This window comes from Ranitomeya variabilis, chromosome 5 (assembly GCF_051348905.1).
Source record: "Ranitomeya variabilis isolate aRanVar5 chromosome 5, aRanVar5.hap1, whole genome shotgun sequence".
Classification (NCBI taxonomy): domain Eukaryota; kingdom Metazoa; phylum Chordata; class Amphibia; order Anura; family Dendrobatidae; genus Ranitomeya; species Ranitomeya variabilis.
The window spans coordinates 186,872,604-186,885,925 of NC_135236.1; the positions used below are offsets into that span (position 1 = coordinate 186,872,604).

The 13,322-nt window shown below is 44.1% G+C and overlaps 1 protein-coding gene across 3 annotated transcripts in view; it reads right to left on the reverse strand.

The window, feature by feature from the left end:
- Positions 1–13,322, reverse strand: part of EFL1 (elongation factor like GTPase 1) — a 381,827-nt gene that overhangs the window by 270,605 nt on the left and 97,900 nt on the right. For all 3 annotated transcript variants that reach the window (XM_077263620.1, XM_077263621.1, XM_077263622.1), the window contains exon 13: positions 219–361. In XM_077263620.1, coding sequence (XP_077119735.1) covers positions 219–361 — 143 coding nt within the window. The remainder of the gene's footprint in view (positions 1–218; positions 362–13,322) is intronic.

The following is a 13,322-nucleotide window of genomic DNA, read 5'->3' on the forward strand; positions in this document are numbered from 1 at the left end:
GCTAACCACGTCCACCTCGCACCACCTAAATGGCTAATTTGTTGGTAATTATGTTGTCTGTAGACTGGTGTAAATGACTGTTAGCAACTTGTGTGGCTTGTAATGATGTGTAATTGCTGCCTGTATGGTAGGAACATTCAGGGATCAGAAAATTACACTGAAATCACTTAAGCCTCTAGCAGAGAAAAGTGAATAGAGTGGTAAGGACAGACACTTGCCTCTGGTGCTCTCACTGTTTACAGGCACTTGGCATTCGCTGCTGGAGGGAGCCGGCTCCGCTCCCTGATTGATTGCCATCTTTTCAGCGTGCTTCTGTCTTGCGAGTTCCCGTCTCCGTGCAATTTCATCCTGAGTTAATGGCCTGTAAGGAGGGAAGTTATTTGCATGAGAGATATACTGTAGGTAACCGCAATGGAGAAGCACAGGAGCTTCATATCTCAGCGGACCGACGCATTAGGAAACCTAGCTGGCTTAGTCTAACATGATGAAATGCTTCATGGAATACATGTAAAGGGCAAAACAGCGCCCTTATGCTACATCATCATCCTCCCTCTAGGAGGCCTCCTGAACTGAGTCTGTATATTTAATTAATTTAAAGGGAAACGGTCACTAGGCGTCTGCCATTTAATCTGAAAGCTGCTTAATGTAGAGACCCCGATTCCAGTGATGAGCCACTTACTGGGCTGCTTGATGTAGTTTTCATAATATCACTGTTTTATCAGCAGTACATTATCACTAGAGGACTAGTAAACCTGCTGCCATGCAGTCCTCTAGATTCATGAGCTCTGTATAACCCCGCCCCACCAATGATTGACAGCTTTGTGCCTATGCACAGTGCACTCAGAAAGCAGCCAATTAGTGATAAGGTGTTATCTGAGCACGCTCGTGTGATAACGGAGTGTCTTTGGTGTGTTCAGAAAACACGTTCAAGTGCCTGCGCCTGCATGTCTTGCATCTGTAGACAGCCACAACACATGCAGGGATTGTTCGTTTGTTAGCCAATCCCCACATGTGTTGCAGCAGCGGGGACTCATTTTTTGAGCACACCAAAGACACTCTGTTATCACCCGAGCACGCTCGCTCATCACTACTGCCAATCAGTGGTGGGTTATACAAAACTCAGCATTCAGAGAAATGTTTGGCAAATCTGCAGCAGGCAAAGCGATTTTCTCAAACCTACAAGAAGCAGCCAAGTAAGTGATACATTGCTGGAATCAGGGTCTCTGTACATACATCATGCTGCTCTCAGATGGAGAAGCAAGAAGTTAATGACAGATTCCCTTTAGAATACTGCAGTTTATCAAAACAATGGAAACTTTGGTTTTCATGGTCACCAAGAGCTGTGCTTGCATTTTTTTTCAATAGGAACCTACTGAATATAAATCTGCCATGATCATGTGATGGACACTTATGTGAACATGGACATCCGGTTGTCAGAGCTCCGCTTATACATTAAATACCAGGAAACACTTCAATGGTAGGCAAGCAGTATGCAACTTTACATTACACCTTTGCAGGAAATAGCCAGTCCAACGTGTCATTCAATACCATGGAAAAGCTCTACAGGTGTATATCTGCCCAACAGAGGACAAAAGGTCGCCTCTACAGGGCGAATGGAGCCCAACGATTGCAAATCCAGACAGGTGTGAACAAGTGATGAGTGAACGTGTAATGAGAGAATGCTCGGCTGTTGTGTGAGCCTGCTCGGCTGTTGTGTGAGCCTGCTCGGCTGTTGGGTGAGCCTGCTCGGCTGTTGGGTGAGCCTGCTCGGCTGTTGGGTGAGCCTGCTCGGCTGTTGGGGGAGCCCGCTCGGCTGTTGGGGGAGCCCGCTCGGCTGTTGGGGGAGCCCGCTCGGCTGTTGGGGGAGCCCGCTCGGCTGTTGGGGGAGCCCGCTCGGCTGTTGGGGGAGCCCGCTCGGCTGTTGGGGGAGCCCGCTCGGCTGTTGGGGAGCCCGCTCGGCTGTTGGGGGAGCCCGCTCGGCTGTTGGGCGAGCCCGCTCGGCTGTTGGGCGAGCCCGCTCGGCTGTTGGGCGAGCCCGCTCGGCTGTTGGGCGAGCCCGCTCGGCTGTTGGGCGAGCCCGCTCGGCTGTTGTGCGAGCATGCACGGCTGTTGTGCGAGCATGCTCGGCTGTTGTGCGAGCATGTTCGGCTGTTGTGTGAGCATGCTCGGCTGTTGTGTGAGCATGCTCGGCTGTTTTGTGAGCTGTTATCCGAGTGCCTTTGTCGTGTTCATATATTATGTCCGAGTCCCCGCGGCTGCATGATTTGGTGCTGTTTGACAGTCAAAAGACATGTCAGGGATTGCCTAACAGTGTTGCGGCTGTCTAACACGTTATCTGAGCACGTTCGCTCATCACTAGTGTGAATAAACCCTAAAGATCTTTTTCAGGAAAACACCTAACCTTAATGGCATCTATTCCCAGTAGGATAATATTGAAAAACAGATTAGAAACCTATTAGATGAGCGACTGATATGACCAGTAGATCAGATTATTTATAGGCTGCTCCAAAAATAAGATTGCCCTGTATGGGCCGTAAACAAGCCAAACACCTGAAAAACTACATGTACAACCGAAGTTTGATTTCAATGAGATTTTTAATTAAAATGCGTACATTTATATCAATATCCCAATGCATAAGCTATTTACATAGTCAAAAGCCAGACAAAAATAAGAAAGGACTTGTTTATCACAAAAAGCTTTCCCACAATATCAGCTCTGATGTATCCGAACCAGACTTGTCAAGTCAACATTGCAAGATTTAAAAAATAATAAACCTGTGAACAAAGCAAGTTAAAAAGCCGGATCCTAACAATGACCTATTCATGGTACCAGAAGGATGATGGTAAACAGTGTATACAAGTTAAAATAATAATAAAAAAGGGCTTTTATTTCTGCATAATAAAAAAGGCTGGAGCGTGCGAGGAACCCTGCATGTCAAAACACTCAGGGAAAGGTAAAACACGCTGAAGCTCTGTCATTTTTATAGAAACTGAATGGCCCCAATCCAGTTAAAATGTTACATGCTAGCAGATTAAATAGGGGGCTGTGTAGGAAAAGCATAAAAAAAGGAAAATAAATGGCGACATAAAAGCTGAGGCCGAGGCAGAAATAAAGAGGCAGTGTGCAGCACTGTCAGGGCACGGAAGAGAACTGCAAACACCTAGTAAAACAGATGAAGTAGAAACACATGGATATTAAACATCTATTTTTATAGCCATTAAATAGGCCCTATAAGGCGCTTTGCACGACATACACAACACACAACATGATCATTTTTCCAGGGTGCCATAAACTAAAAAAACACATTAACAGAAGCAGAACGAAAAAGGACGAAGGGAGAAGAAGTTTTAATAAAGAGAGCGGAGTGTTCAGGCCAAAGTGACGCGTTCTCCTCCTGAACTTATTAAGCTAAACATAAATTACGGGGAGCACAGGGCACAAGTTAATTGGCAAAGCGGATCAAAGGTATGAGCTGCGCTAATGGAGCGCGCACAACAACGGGGGAGGAGTGGTGCAACACGCCTTTATAAAATACCATCCTACCAGAAAGCCATAATTTATCAGTAATAATTGGAAGGAGAGCATTGTGCTAAAACCTTTGAGATTCAGGAGGACTACAAGCCTTCCTTCCAAGGAGCATAAGGGCCCATTCACAAGGCCGTATTACCTGTGCGAAGATCTCATCTCAATCCTCGGACTGGACGTCGGCTCTCCTGACCGGAGAGTGACTGCTGCATAGAAATACATGCGGTCACGCTCCAGTCAGAAGAGCCGTCGGCCGGTCCGAGGAATGAGATGAGATCTTCGCACAAGTAATATGGCCGTCTGACTGTGCCAGAATTGTGTGTAGAAAGTCCCATTTATCGAGGAGATTATCATCTACAGTTTTTAATCACTCTCTTAGGGCTCATACTGCCTTGCGTGAAATACGGCCGAGTCTCGCATGGTAACACCCGGCTCTGCCACCGGCACTTGGGAGCGGAGCGTGCAGCTCCATGTATTGCTATGCGGCCGCACGCTCCTCTCTGGAGTGCCGGCGGCAGAGCTGGGTTTTAACATGCGAGACTCGGCCGTATTTCACGTGAGTATGAGCCCTAATACTGAAAGCTACAGCAAATCAATGGCCCAGTGCAGTAATGAAGGGGGAATCCAGCCGACTAGGGCTTCACTGAGGAATAATACTGAGATGGTCACTGTGCGAGGACATACCATTACCTCTGCTCAAGAGCAAAGAAAAAGGAGAAGAAAGGGTTAATGGCAAAATACTGTATGTTTAAGGACAGGCGGGTGGCTCATTGCTTGAAGTATTTCTGGACAGTCACACAGCTCGGTACGCTGTATAATGTCCACTCATATCTACAGTTGTGGCCAAAAGTATTGACACGCCTGCAATTCTGTCAGATAATACTCAGTTTTTTCCTGGAAATGATTGCAATCACAAATTCTTTGGTATTATTATCTTCATTTAATTTGTCTTAAATGAAAAAACACAAAAGAGAATGAAGCAAAAAGCAAAACATTGATCATTTCACACAAAACTCCAAAAATGGGCCAGACAAAAGTATTGGCACCCTCAGCCTAATACTTGGTTGCACAACCTTTAGCCAAAATAACTGCGACCAACCGCTTCCGGTAACCATCAATGAGTTTCTTACAATGCTCTGCTGGAATTTTAGACCATTCTTCTTTAGCAAACTGCTCCAAGTCCCTGATATTTGAAGGGTGCCTTCTCCAAACTGCCATTTTTAGATCTCTCCACAGGTGCTCTATGGGATTCAGGTCTGGACTCATTGCTGGCCACCTTAGAAGTCTCCAGTGCTTTCTCTCAAACCATTTTCTAGTGCTTTTTGAAGTGTGTTTTGGGTCATTGTCCTGCTGGAACACCCATGACCTCTGAGGGAGACCCAGCTTTCTCACACTGGGCCCTACATTATGCTGCAAAATTTGTTGGTAGTCTTCAGACTTCATAATGCCATGCACACGGTCAAGCAGTCCAGTGCCAGAGAAAGCAAAGCAACCCCAAAACATCAGGGAACCTTCGCCATGTTTGACTGTAGGGACCGTGTTCTTTTCTTTGAATGCCTCTTTTTTTCTCCTGTAAACTCTATGTTGATGCCTTTGCCCAAAAAGCTTTACTTTTGTCTCATCTGACCAGAGAACATTCTTCCAAAATGTTTTAGGCTTTTTCAGGTAAGTTTTGGCAAACTCCAGCCTGGCTTTTTTATGTCTCAGGGTAAGAAGTGGGGTCTTCCTGGGTCTCCTACCATACAGTCCCTTTTCATTCAGACGCCGACGGATAGTACGGGTTGACACTGTGGTACCCTCGGACTGCAGGGCAGCTTGAACTTGTTTGGATGTTAGTCGAGGTTCTTTATCCAACATTCGCACAATCTTGCGTTGAAATCTCTTGTCAATTTTTCTTTTCCGTCCACATCTAAGGAGGTTAGCCACAGTGCCATGGGCTTTAAACTTCTTGATGACACTGCGCACGGTAGACACAGGAACATTCAGGTCTTTGGAGATGGACTTGTAGCCTTGAGATTGCTCATGCTTCCTCACAATTTGGTTTCTCAAGTCCTCAGGCAGTTCTTTGGTTTTCTTTCTTTACTCCATGCTCAATGTGGTACACACAAGGACACAGGACAGAGGTTGAGTCAACTTTAATCCATGTCAACTGGCTGCAAGTGTGATTTAGTTATTGCCAACACCTGTTAGGTGCCACAGGTAAGTTACAGGTGCTGTTAATTACACAAATTAGAGAAGCATCACATGATTTTTCAAACAGTGCCAATACATTTGTCCACCCCCTTTTTTATGTTTGGTGTGGAATTATATCCAATTTGGCTTTAGGACAATTCTTTTTGTGTTTTTTCATTTAAGACAAATTAAATGAAGATAATAATAACAAATAATTTCTGTTTGCAATCATTTTCAGGAAGAAACTGAGTATTATCTGACAGAATTGCAGGGGTGTCAATACTTTTGCCACAACTGTATGTGTACGGTGTATGAAAAATATTAGAGGTGGTATCCAACCTATAGCTCTGAAATAACTGAAAAATAGAGGGAAAATGCAAGATGTAAATCATATAACAGCCGTATACAGTGTTATTCCTCATATATACACACAAACGTTTATTCTATAAAGCCAAGTTTACACAGGGCGTTTTTGTTGTTTTTTACCCTAATTTTCAGCTGCTTTTTACAGTACCAGCAAAGCCTATGAGATTTCAGAAATCTCATGCACACACTTTTTTTTGTCATCAGCATTGTGTGCTATGCATTGTTTTTTGGACATTGAAAAAAATGCTGAAAGAAGTGAAATGCTCAGGGTTTTTCTCCCATTGAAAGCAATGGATAATGAAAAAAAGCAAGTACAGCAGTATATGAAAACCCATTTATTTTTGTTACTTTTCCAGGCTTACCATCTTATCTTGATCACCCGAGATGGCAGTTTGGATTAGTACAGCTGAATTAAATTAGTGATGTGTACAAATTAAACACTGGCTGACCAGGGTATGAGATCGAATAATGTCTGTGGCTGACCATGGTGTGAGATTGCACAATGCCTGAGCAAATCAATGGCTGACCAAAGTGTGAAAGTTAAATGGTGTCCTACAAACTCAATGCACTGCCAGTGTCTTAGGTAAATTATTCCAGACCAATTCACCTCCCTCAGCTGTTACACTTGTATTTTTTCATTAAAGGGAACCTGTCACCCCCAAAATCGAAGGTGAGCTAAGCCCACCAGCATCAGGGGCTTATCTACAGCATTCTGGAATGCTGTAGATAAGCCCCCGATGTATCCTAAAAGATGAGAAAAAGAGGTTAGATTATACTCACCCAGTGGCATTCCCGCTGCGGTTCTGTCCGGGGCCTCATATTCTTACGATGACGTCCTCTTCTTGTCTTCACGCTGTGGCTCCGGCGCAGGCGTACGTTGTCTTCCCTGTTGAGGGCAGAGCAAAGTACTGCAGTGCGCAGGCGCCGGGAAAGGTCAGAGGCCCAGCACCTTCGCACTGCAGTACTTTGCTCTGCCCTCAACAGAGCAGACAAAGTACACCTGCGCCGGAGCCGCAGTGTGAAGACAAGAAGAGGACGTCATCTGATGAAGATAGGAGGTGCCGGACCGGACCGCGACACCCATCGGACCGGACCGGGACCGCCCCTGGGTGAGTATAATCTAACCTCTTTTTCTCATCTTTTAGGATACATCGGGGCTTATCTACAGCATAACAGAATGCTGTAGATAAGCCCCTGATGCTGGTGGGCTCAGCTCACCTTCAATTTTGGGGGTGACAGGTTCCCTTTAACATATATGTCTTTTATTGGTGACGTGTTCATGTTTCTGTGGTGGAAGCAAAGCTGAACTTTAGGATCCTGAAAACCGGCACCAAAACATGCATTTTTGACGCTGCTTCTTTTCTGCCAAGAGTGCAGGTTTTGCTGCAGAAAAAAAAAAGCAGGAAAAATGCCTAGTGTGTACTTAGTAGCCACAAAAACCTCTCTGACATATTTAAGTCAGAAACAAGGGCTATAATAAGCCCATATAGCAAAAGAAAGTATACCTACTCAAAGCAATATGTTATAACTGGAGAAAAACGAGTTACACTAGGTATGAATAAAGTGAAAAAAAGTTCAAATTTTATTAGAAATACACATAGTATAAGCTAAACATTAGACATAAATGGAGTACAATGGTACATGTGCAAAGATAATACATAAAAGTAACCAGAAAGCCCTCCAATAACCCAAGTCACTTGGAGCCTATCACTCCATATATAAAGTGCGTATGCATAGTATAGGGGCACAGAAAAAGAGTATCCTGCCAAATAAGAGTCTATCTAGTACCACAATGGGAAGATAATTATTTCATAGGGAATTGGCAGTAACTCAGTGCAGACCAATCTATATCTAAAGTGCATATGCATAGTATAAGAGCACAAGGCAATAAGTGTTCTGCCAAACAAAAGCCTATCCAGCGCCGCAGTAGGAAGATAAGTGCTTCGTGGGGAGTTGGCAGTCACTTACCGCTGACAGGGGTTGGAGGGTCCTGGGACAGATGTGCAATTAAAAGCCCCCCAAGGGGCTGTCAGCGTACCCCTGTCAGCGGTAAGTGACTGCCAACTCCCCACGAAGCACTTATCTTCCTACTGCGGCGCTGGATAGGGTTTTGTTTGGCAGAACACTTATTGCCTTGTGCTCTTATACTATGCATATGCACTTTAGATATAGATTGGTCTGCACTGAGTTACTGCCAATTCCCTATGAAATAATTATCTTCCCATTGTGGTACTAGATAGACTCTTATTTGGCAGGATACTCTTTTTTTCTGTGCCCCTATACTATGCATACGCACTTTATATATGGAGTGATAGGCTCCAAGTGACTTGGGTTATTGGAGGGCTTTCTGGTTACTTTTATGTATTATCTTTGCACATGTACCATTGTACTCCATTTATGTCTAATGTTTAGCTTATACTATGTGTATTTCTAATAAAATTTGAACTTTTTTTCACTTTATTCATACCTAGTGTAACTCGTTTTTCTCCAACAAAACTAGTGTGTACTTAGCCTTAAGATAGTAACAGGTACACTTTTACATGCTCTATTTTCTGGTCAGGGGAGATTTGAGAGGCCCAATAAACATAAGTTGGCTGAGAACACAAAAAAGGATAGGAGGTAATGCCCGACATTGCTCTGATGCGTATGGGAACCTTAACTTTCAAGTTTACTTTCCGAAATCTGTATTACAATCTGTCATGACACTACAAAAGAAAATCTGGCAAATAAATGTTATTTACCCCCTCAAGATAATTGTTATTGTTGCATAATGAAACAGGGTGGTCAATAAGGAGAAGCCGCAAATGTTCTAGCTTAGATATTCTACAGCACAACAGTCTTGACTGTACAGAGAAGCCCTACGCTGGGACAAGGAATACTTCTCCCGTCACTGACACAGTGTTTTTATAAGTAATACATTCACCTTTCAGAAGAAATGACTCCGTGTTTACCAGATAATGACAGGCAGCAGCCGGTAGACCGCACAAAATAATGGACTTTTCTCCATCGCTTTTATCATTTCTTTTCTTAACTATCAGAAAAGAAATGAAAAGTCCGTGGAAAAAAAGAAGCAGAAAAATCATTTCAAGACGCTTTGTAGTTAGTTGCTAGAAGTAAAAATGATTGATCGGCCATAGAAAAATTAAAAATAACATAACCGGCCTAAATGTTCAGCAGGTATTCACTGTGGTAACCTACTATAACAAAGCAAGCGTCAGGCTCAGACTAAAGCAAGAATGTCATTGTGGACTTTTCGTTATCAAATATGATGAATGTAAGGGTATGTTCCCACCGAGCCAAAACGCAGATTAGCATGTGGAAATTCTCATTCACCCACTTGCAGAGAAGAACAGCAGCACAAATTCACCAGCGCTGTGGGTTTGGAGCTCTTCAGCATGTCCATATATTCTGCAGAGATATCCGCAGGTTTCACACCTGACAACGCTCATTTATGGGTGATTTTGCAGCGTAGAGAATAAGTTTTATAGGAACCTACAATTAATCTAATTTTCAATATTAGGTGCTAGAATTCTGGACTTTGTCTAGGATCAGAAACTCTTGGATCCAAAACCCCCACTCCGCCTGCCTCTAGGCGGTGTTTGCTACTGCCGCACGGCAGGTCACATGAATGAACACAGCAGCTATGCCAGATACAGCAAATGGACAGGTGTGGCGCTGTTTCTGGAAGAAAAAGGCCACGTTCTCCAATCTTGGACAACCTTTTTAATATAACCCAACCTCCTTAACCCCTTCATGACCCAGCGTTAATGACCTGGCCGTTTTTTGCAATTCTGACCAGTGTCCCTTTATGAGGTAATAACTCTGGAACGCTTCAACGGATCCTAGCGGTTCTGAGATTGTTTTTTAATGACATATTGGGCTTCATGTTAGTGGTAAATTTAGGTTGATAATTTTTGCGTTTATTTGTGAAAAAAATAGAAATTTCGCAATTTTCAAATTTTTTTTTTTTATTCTGTTAATTGAGAGAGTTATGTGACACAAAATAGTTCATAAACAACATTTCCCACATGTTTACTTTACATCAGCACAATTTTGGAAACATTTGTTTTTGCTAGGAAGTTATAAGGGTTAAAAGTTGACCAGCGATTTCTCATTTTTACAACGAAATTTACAAAACTATTTTTTTAGGGACCACCTCACATTTTAAGTCAATTTGAGGGGTCTATATGGCTGAAAATACCCAAATGTGACACCATTCTAAAAACTGCACCCCTCAAGGTGCTCAAAACCACATTCAAGAAGTTTATTAACCCTTCAGGTGCTTCACAGCAGCAGAAGCAACATGGAGGGAAAAAAATGAATATTTAACTTTTTAGTCAAAAAAATGATCTTTTAGCAACAATTTTTTTATTTTCCCAAGGGTAAAAGGAGAAACTGGACCCCAAAAGTTATAGTACAATTTGTCCTGAGTACGCCAATACCCCATATGTGGGGGGAACCACTGTTTGGGCGCACGACAGGGCTTAGAATGGAAGGAGCGCCATTTGAATTTTTCAATGAAAAATTGTCTCCAATCTTTAGCGGACACCATGTCGCGTTTGGAGAGCCCCTGTGTGCCTAAACATTGGAGCTCCCCCACAAGTGACCCCATTTTGGAAACTAAACCCCCCAAGGAGCTTATCTAGATGCATAGTGAGCACTTTGAACCCCCAGGTGCTTCCCAAATTGATCCGTAAAAATGAAAAAGTACTTTTTTTTTTTTTCACAAAAAATTTCTTTTAGCCTCAATTTTTTCATTTTCACATGGGCAACAGGATAAAATGGATCCTAAAATGTGTTGGTCAATTTCTCCTGAGTACACCGATACCTCATATGTGGTCACAAACCACTGTTTGTGCAGACGGCAAGGCTCGGAAGGGAAGGAGCGCCATTTGACTTTTGAATGAAAAATTAGCTCCAATCGTTAGCGGACACCATGTCGCGTTTGGAGAGCCACTGTGTGCCTAAATATTGGAGCTCCCCCACATGTGACCCCATTTTTGAAACTAGACCTGCCATGGAACTAATCTAGATGTGCCGTGAGCACTTTGAACCCCCAAGTGCTTCACAGAAATTTATAACGCAGAGCCGTGAAAATAGAAAATCTTTTTTTTTTCCCTCAAAAATAAGTTTTTAGCCCCCATTTTTTTATTTTCCCAAGGGTAACACAAGAAATTAGACCCCCAGAGTTGTTGTGCAATTTTTCCTGAGTATGCTGTTACTCCATATGTGGGGGTAAACCACTGATTGGGCGCACGTCGGGGCTCGGAAGGGAGGGAGCACCATTTGACTTTTTGAACGCAAGATTGGCTGGAATCAATGGTGGCGCCATGTTGCGTTTGGAGACCCCTGATGTGCCAAAACAGTGGAAACCCCTCAATTCTAACTCCAACACTAGCCCCAACACACCACTAACCCTATCCATAACCCTAACCACAGCCCTAACCCCAACAGACCCCGAACCCGAACCCTAATCTTAACCCTATTTCCAGCCCTAACTCTAATTCCAACCCTAATCCTAAGGCTATGTGCCCACGTTGCGGATTCGTGTGATGATTTTTCTGCACAGTTTTTGAAAAATCCACAGGTAAAGCGCACTGTGGATTTACCACGGATATCCAGTGTTTTTTGTGCGGATTTCACCTGCGGATTCCTATTGAGGAACAGGTGTAAAACGCTGTGGAATCCACACAAAGAATTTAGTGCAGAAAATACAACGCAGCTTTTCCGCGTGGTATTTTCCGCACCATGGGCACAGCGGATTTGGTTTTCCATAGGTTTACATGGTACTGTAAACGTGATGGAAAACTGCTACGAATCCGCAGTGACCAAACCGCTGCGGATCCGCAGTCAAATCCGCACCGTGTGCACAAAGCCTAATTCTAACCCTAGCCAGAAAACTGCTACGAATCCGCAGCGGCCAATCCGCTGTGGATCCGCAGCCAAATCCGCACAGTGTGCACATAGCCCAATTCTAACCCTAATTGTAACCCTAACCCTAGTGGAAAAATAAAAGTAAATATGTTTTCTTTATTTTATTATTGTCCCTACCTATGGGGGTGATAAAGGGGGGGTTATTTATTATTTTTTTTATTTTGATCGCTGTGATAGAACCTATCACAACGATCAAAATGTACCTGGAACGAATCTGCCAGCCGGCAGATTCAGCGGGCGCACCGCGCATGCGCCCGCCATTTTGGAAGATGGCGGCACCCATGGAGCAGATGGACGGACACCGGAGGTTGGTAAGTATGAGGGGAGGGATCGGACAGCGGGGGGGGGGGGGATTGGACTGCGGGGGATTGGACTGCGGGGGTAGCGGACAGGAGGGCGGGGGGAGTGGAGGACAGCAGATGACAGGACGGAGAACAGCAGATGACAGGACGGAGGACGGTGGGGAGGAGGTCGGTGGCGGGGGGCAGATCGCGATCTCCAGCCATGGCTGATGCTATTGCAGCATCGGCCATGGCTGGATTGTAATATTTCACCAATTTTCATTGGTGAAATATTACTATCGCTCTGGTTGAAAGTGAAACGTCACTTTCAACAGCCAATCAGAGCGATCATAGCCACGGGGGGAAGGGCGAAGCCAAACCCCCCCCCGGGCTCAAGTACCACTCCCCCGGTCCCTGCAGTTTGGGTGAAATTACAGTTAACCCTTTCACCCAGCCTGCAGGAGCACGATCCGACCATGACGCATATGCTGCATCACAGGTCGGATTGGCACAGGTTTTCATGACGCATACGCTGCGTCAAAGGTCGGGAAGGGGTTAAGCATCGGAAAATTCAGTTCCTTTAGTCTTTCTAAAGCAGTTCTATAATCACCTAAAGAATAAAAATTAACTGTACGGTATAAACGTATAATAAATGGGCGCGGTGGCTCAGTGGTTAGCACTGCAGATTTCCAGGGCTGGAGTGGAGGGTGGCTCAGTGGTTAGCACTACATTTTTTGCAGGGCTGGGGTGCACGGTGGCTCAGTGGTTAGCACTGCAGCACTAGAGTACTGGGTTCAAATCCCACCAAGGACAACATCTGCAGGAGTTTGAGGGTATGTGCAGATTTGCCTTTGTAATTTTCTGTGCAGATTCTTCCTCTCGACAGAAAACACCTATAGATCTATCTATCTATAGCTCTATCTATCTATAGCTCTATATCTATCTATATCTCTATCTATCTATATCTCTATCTATCTATAGCTCTATCTATCTATAGCTCTATCTATCTATAGCTCTATCTATCTATAGCTCTATCTATCTAT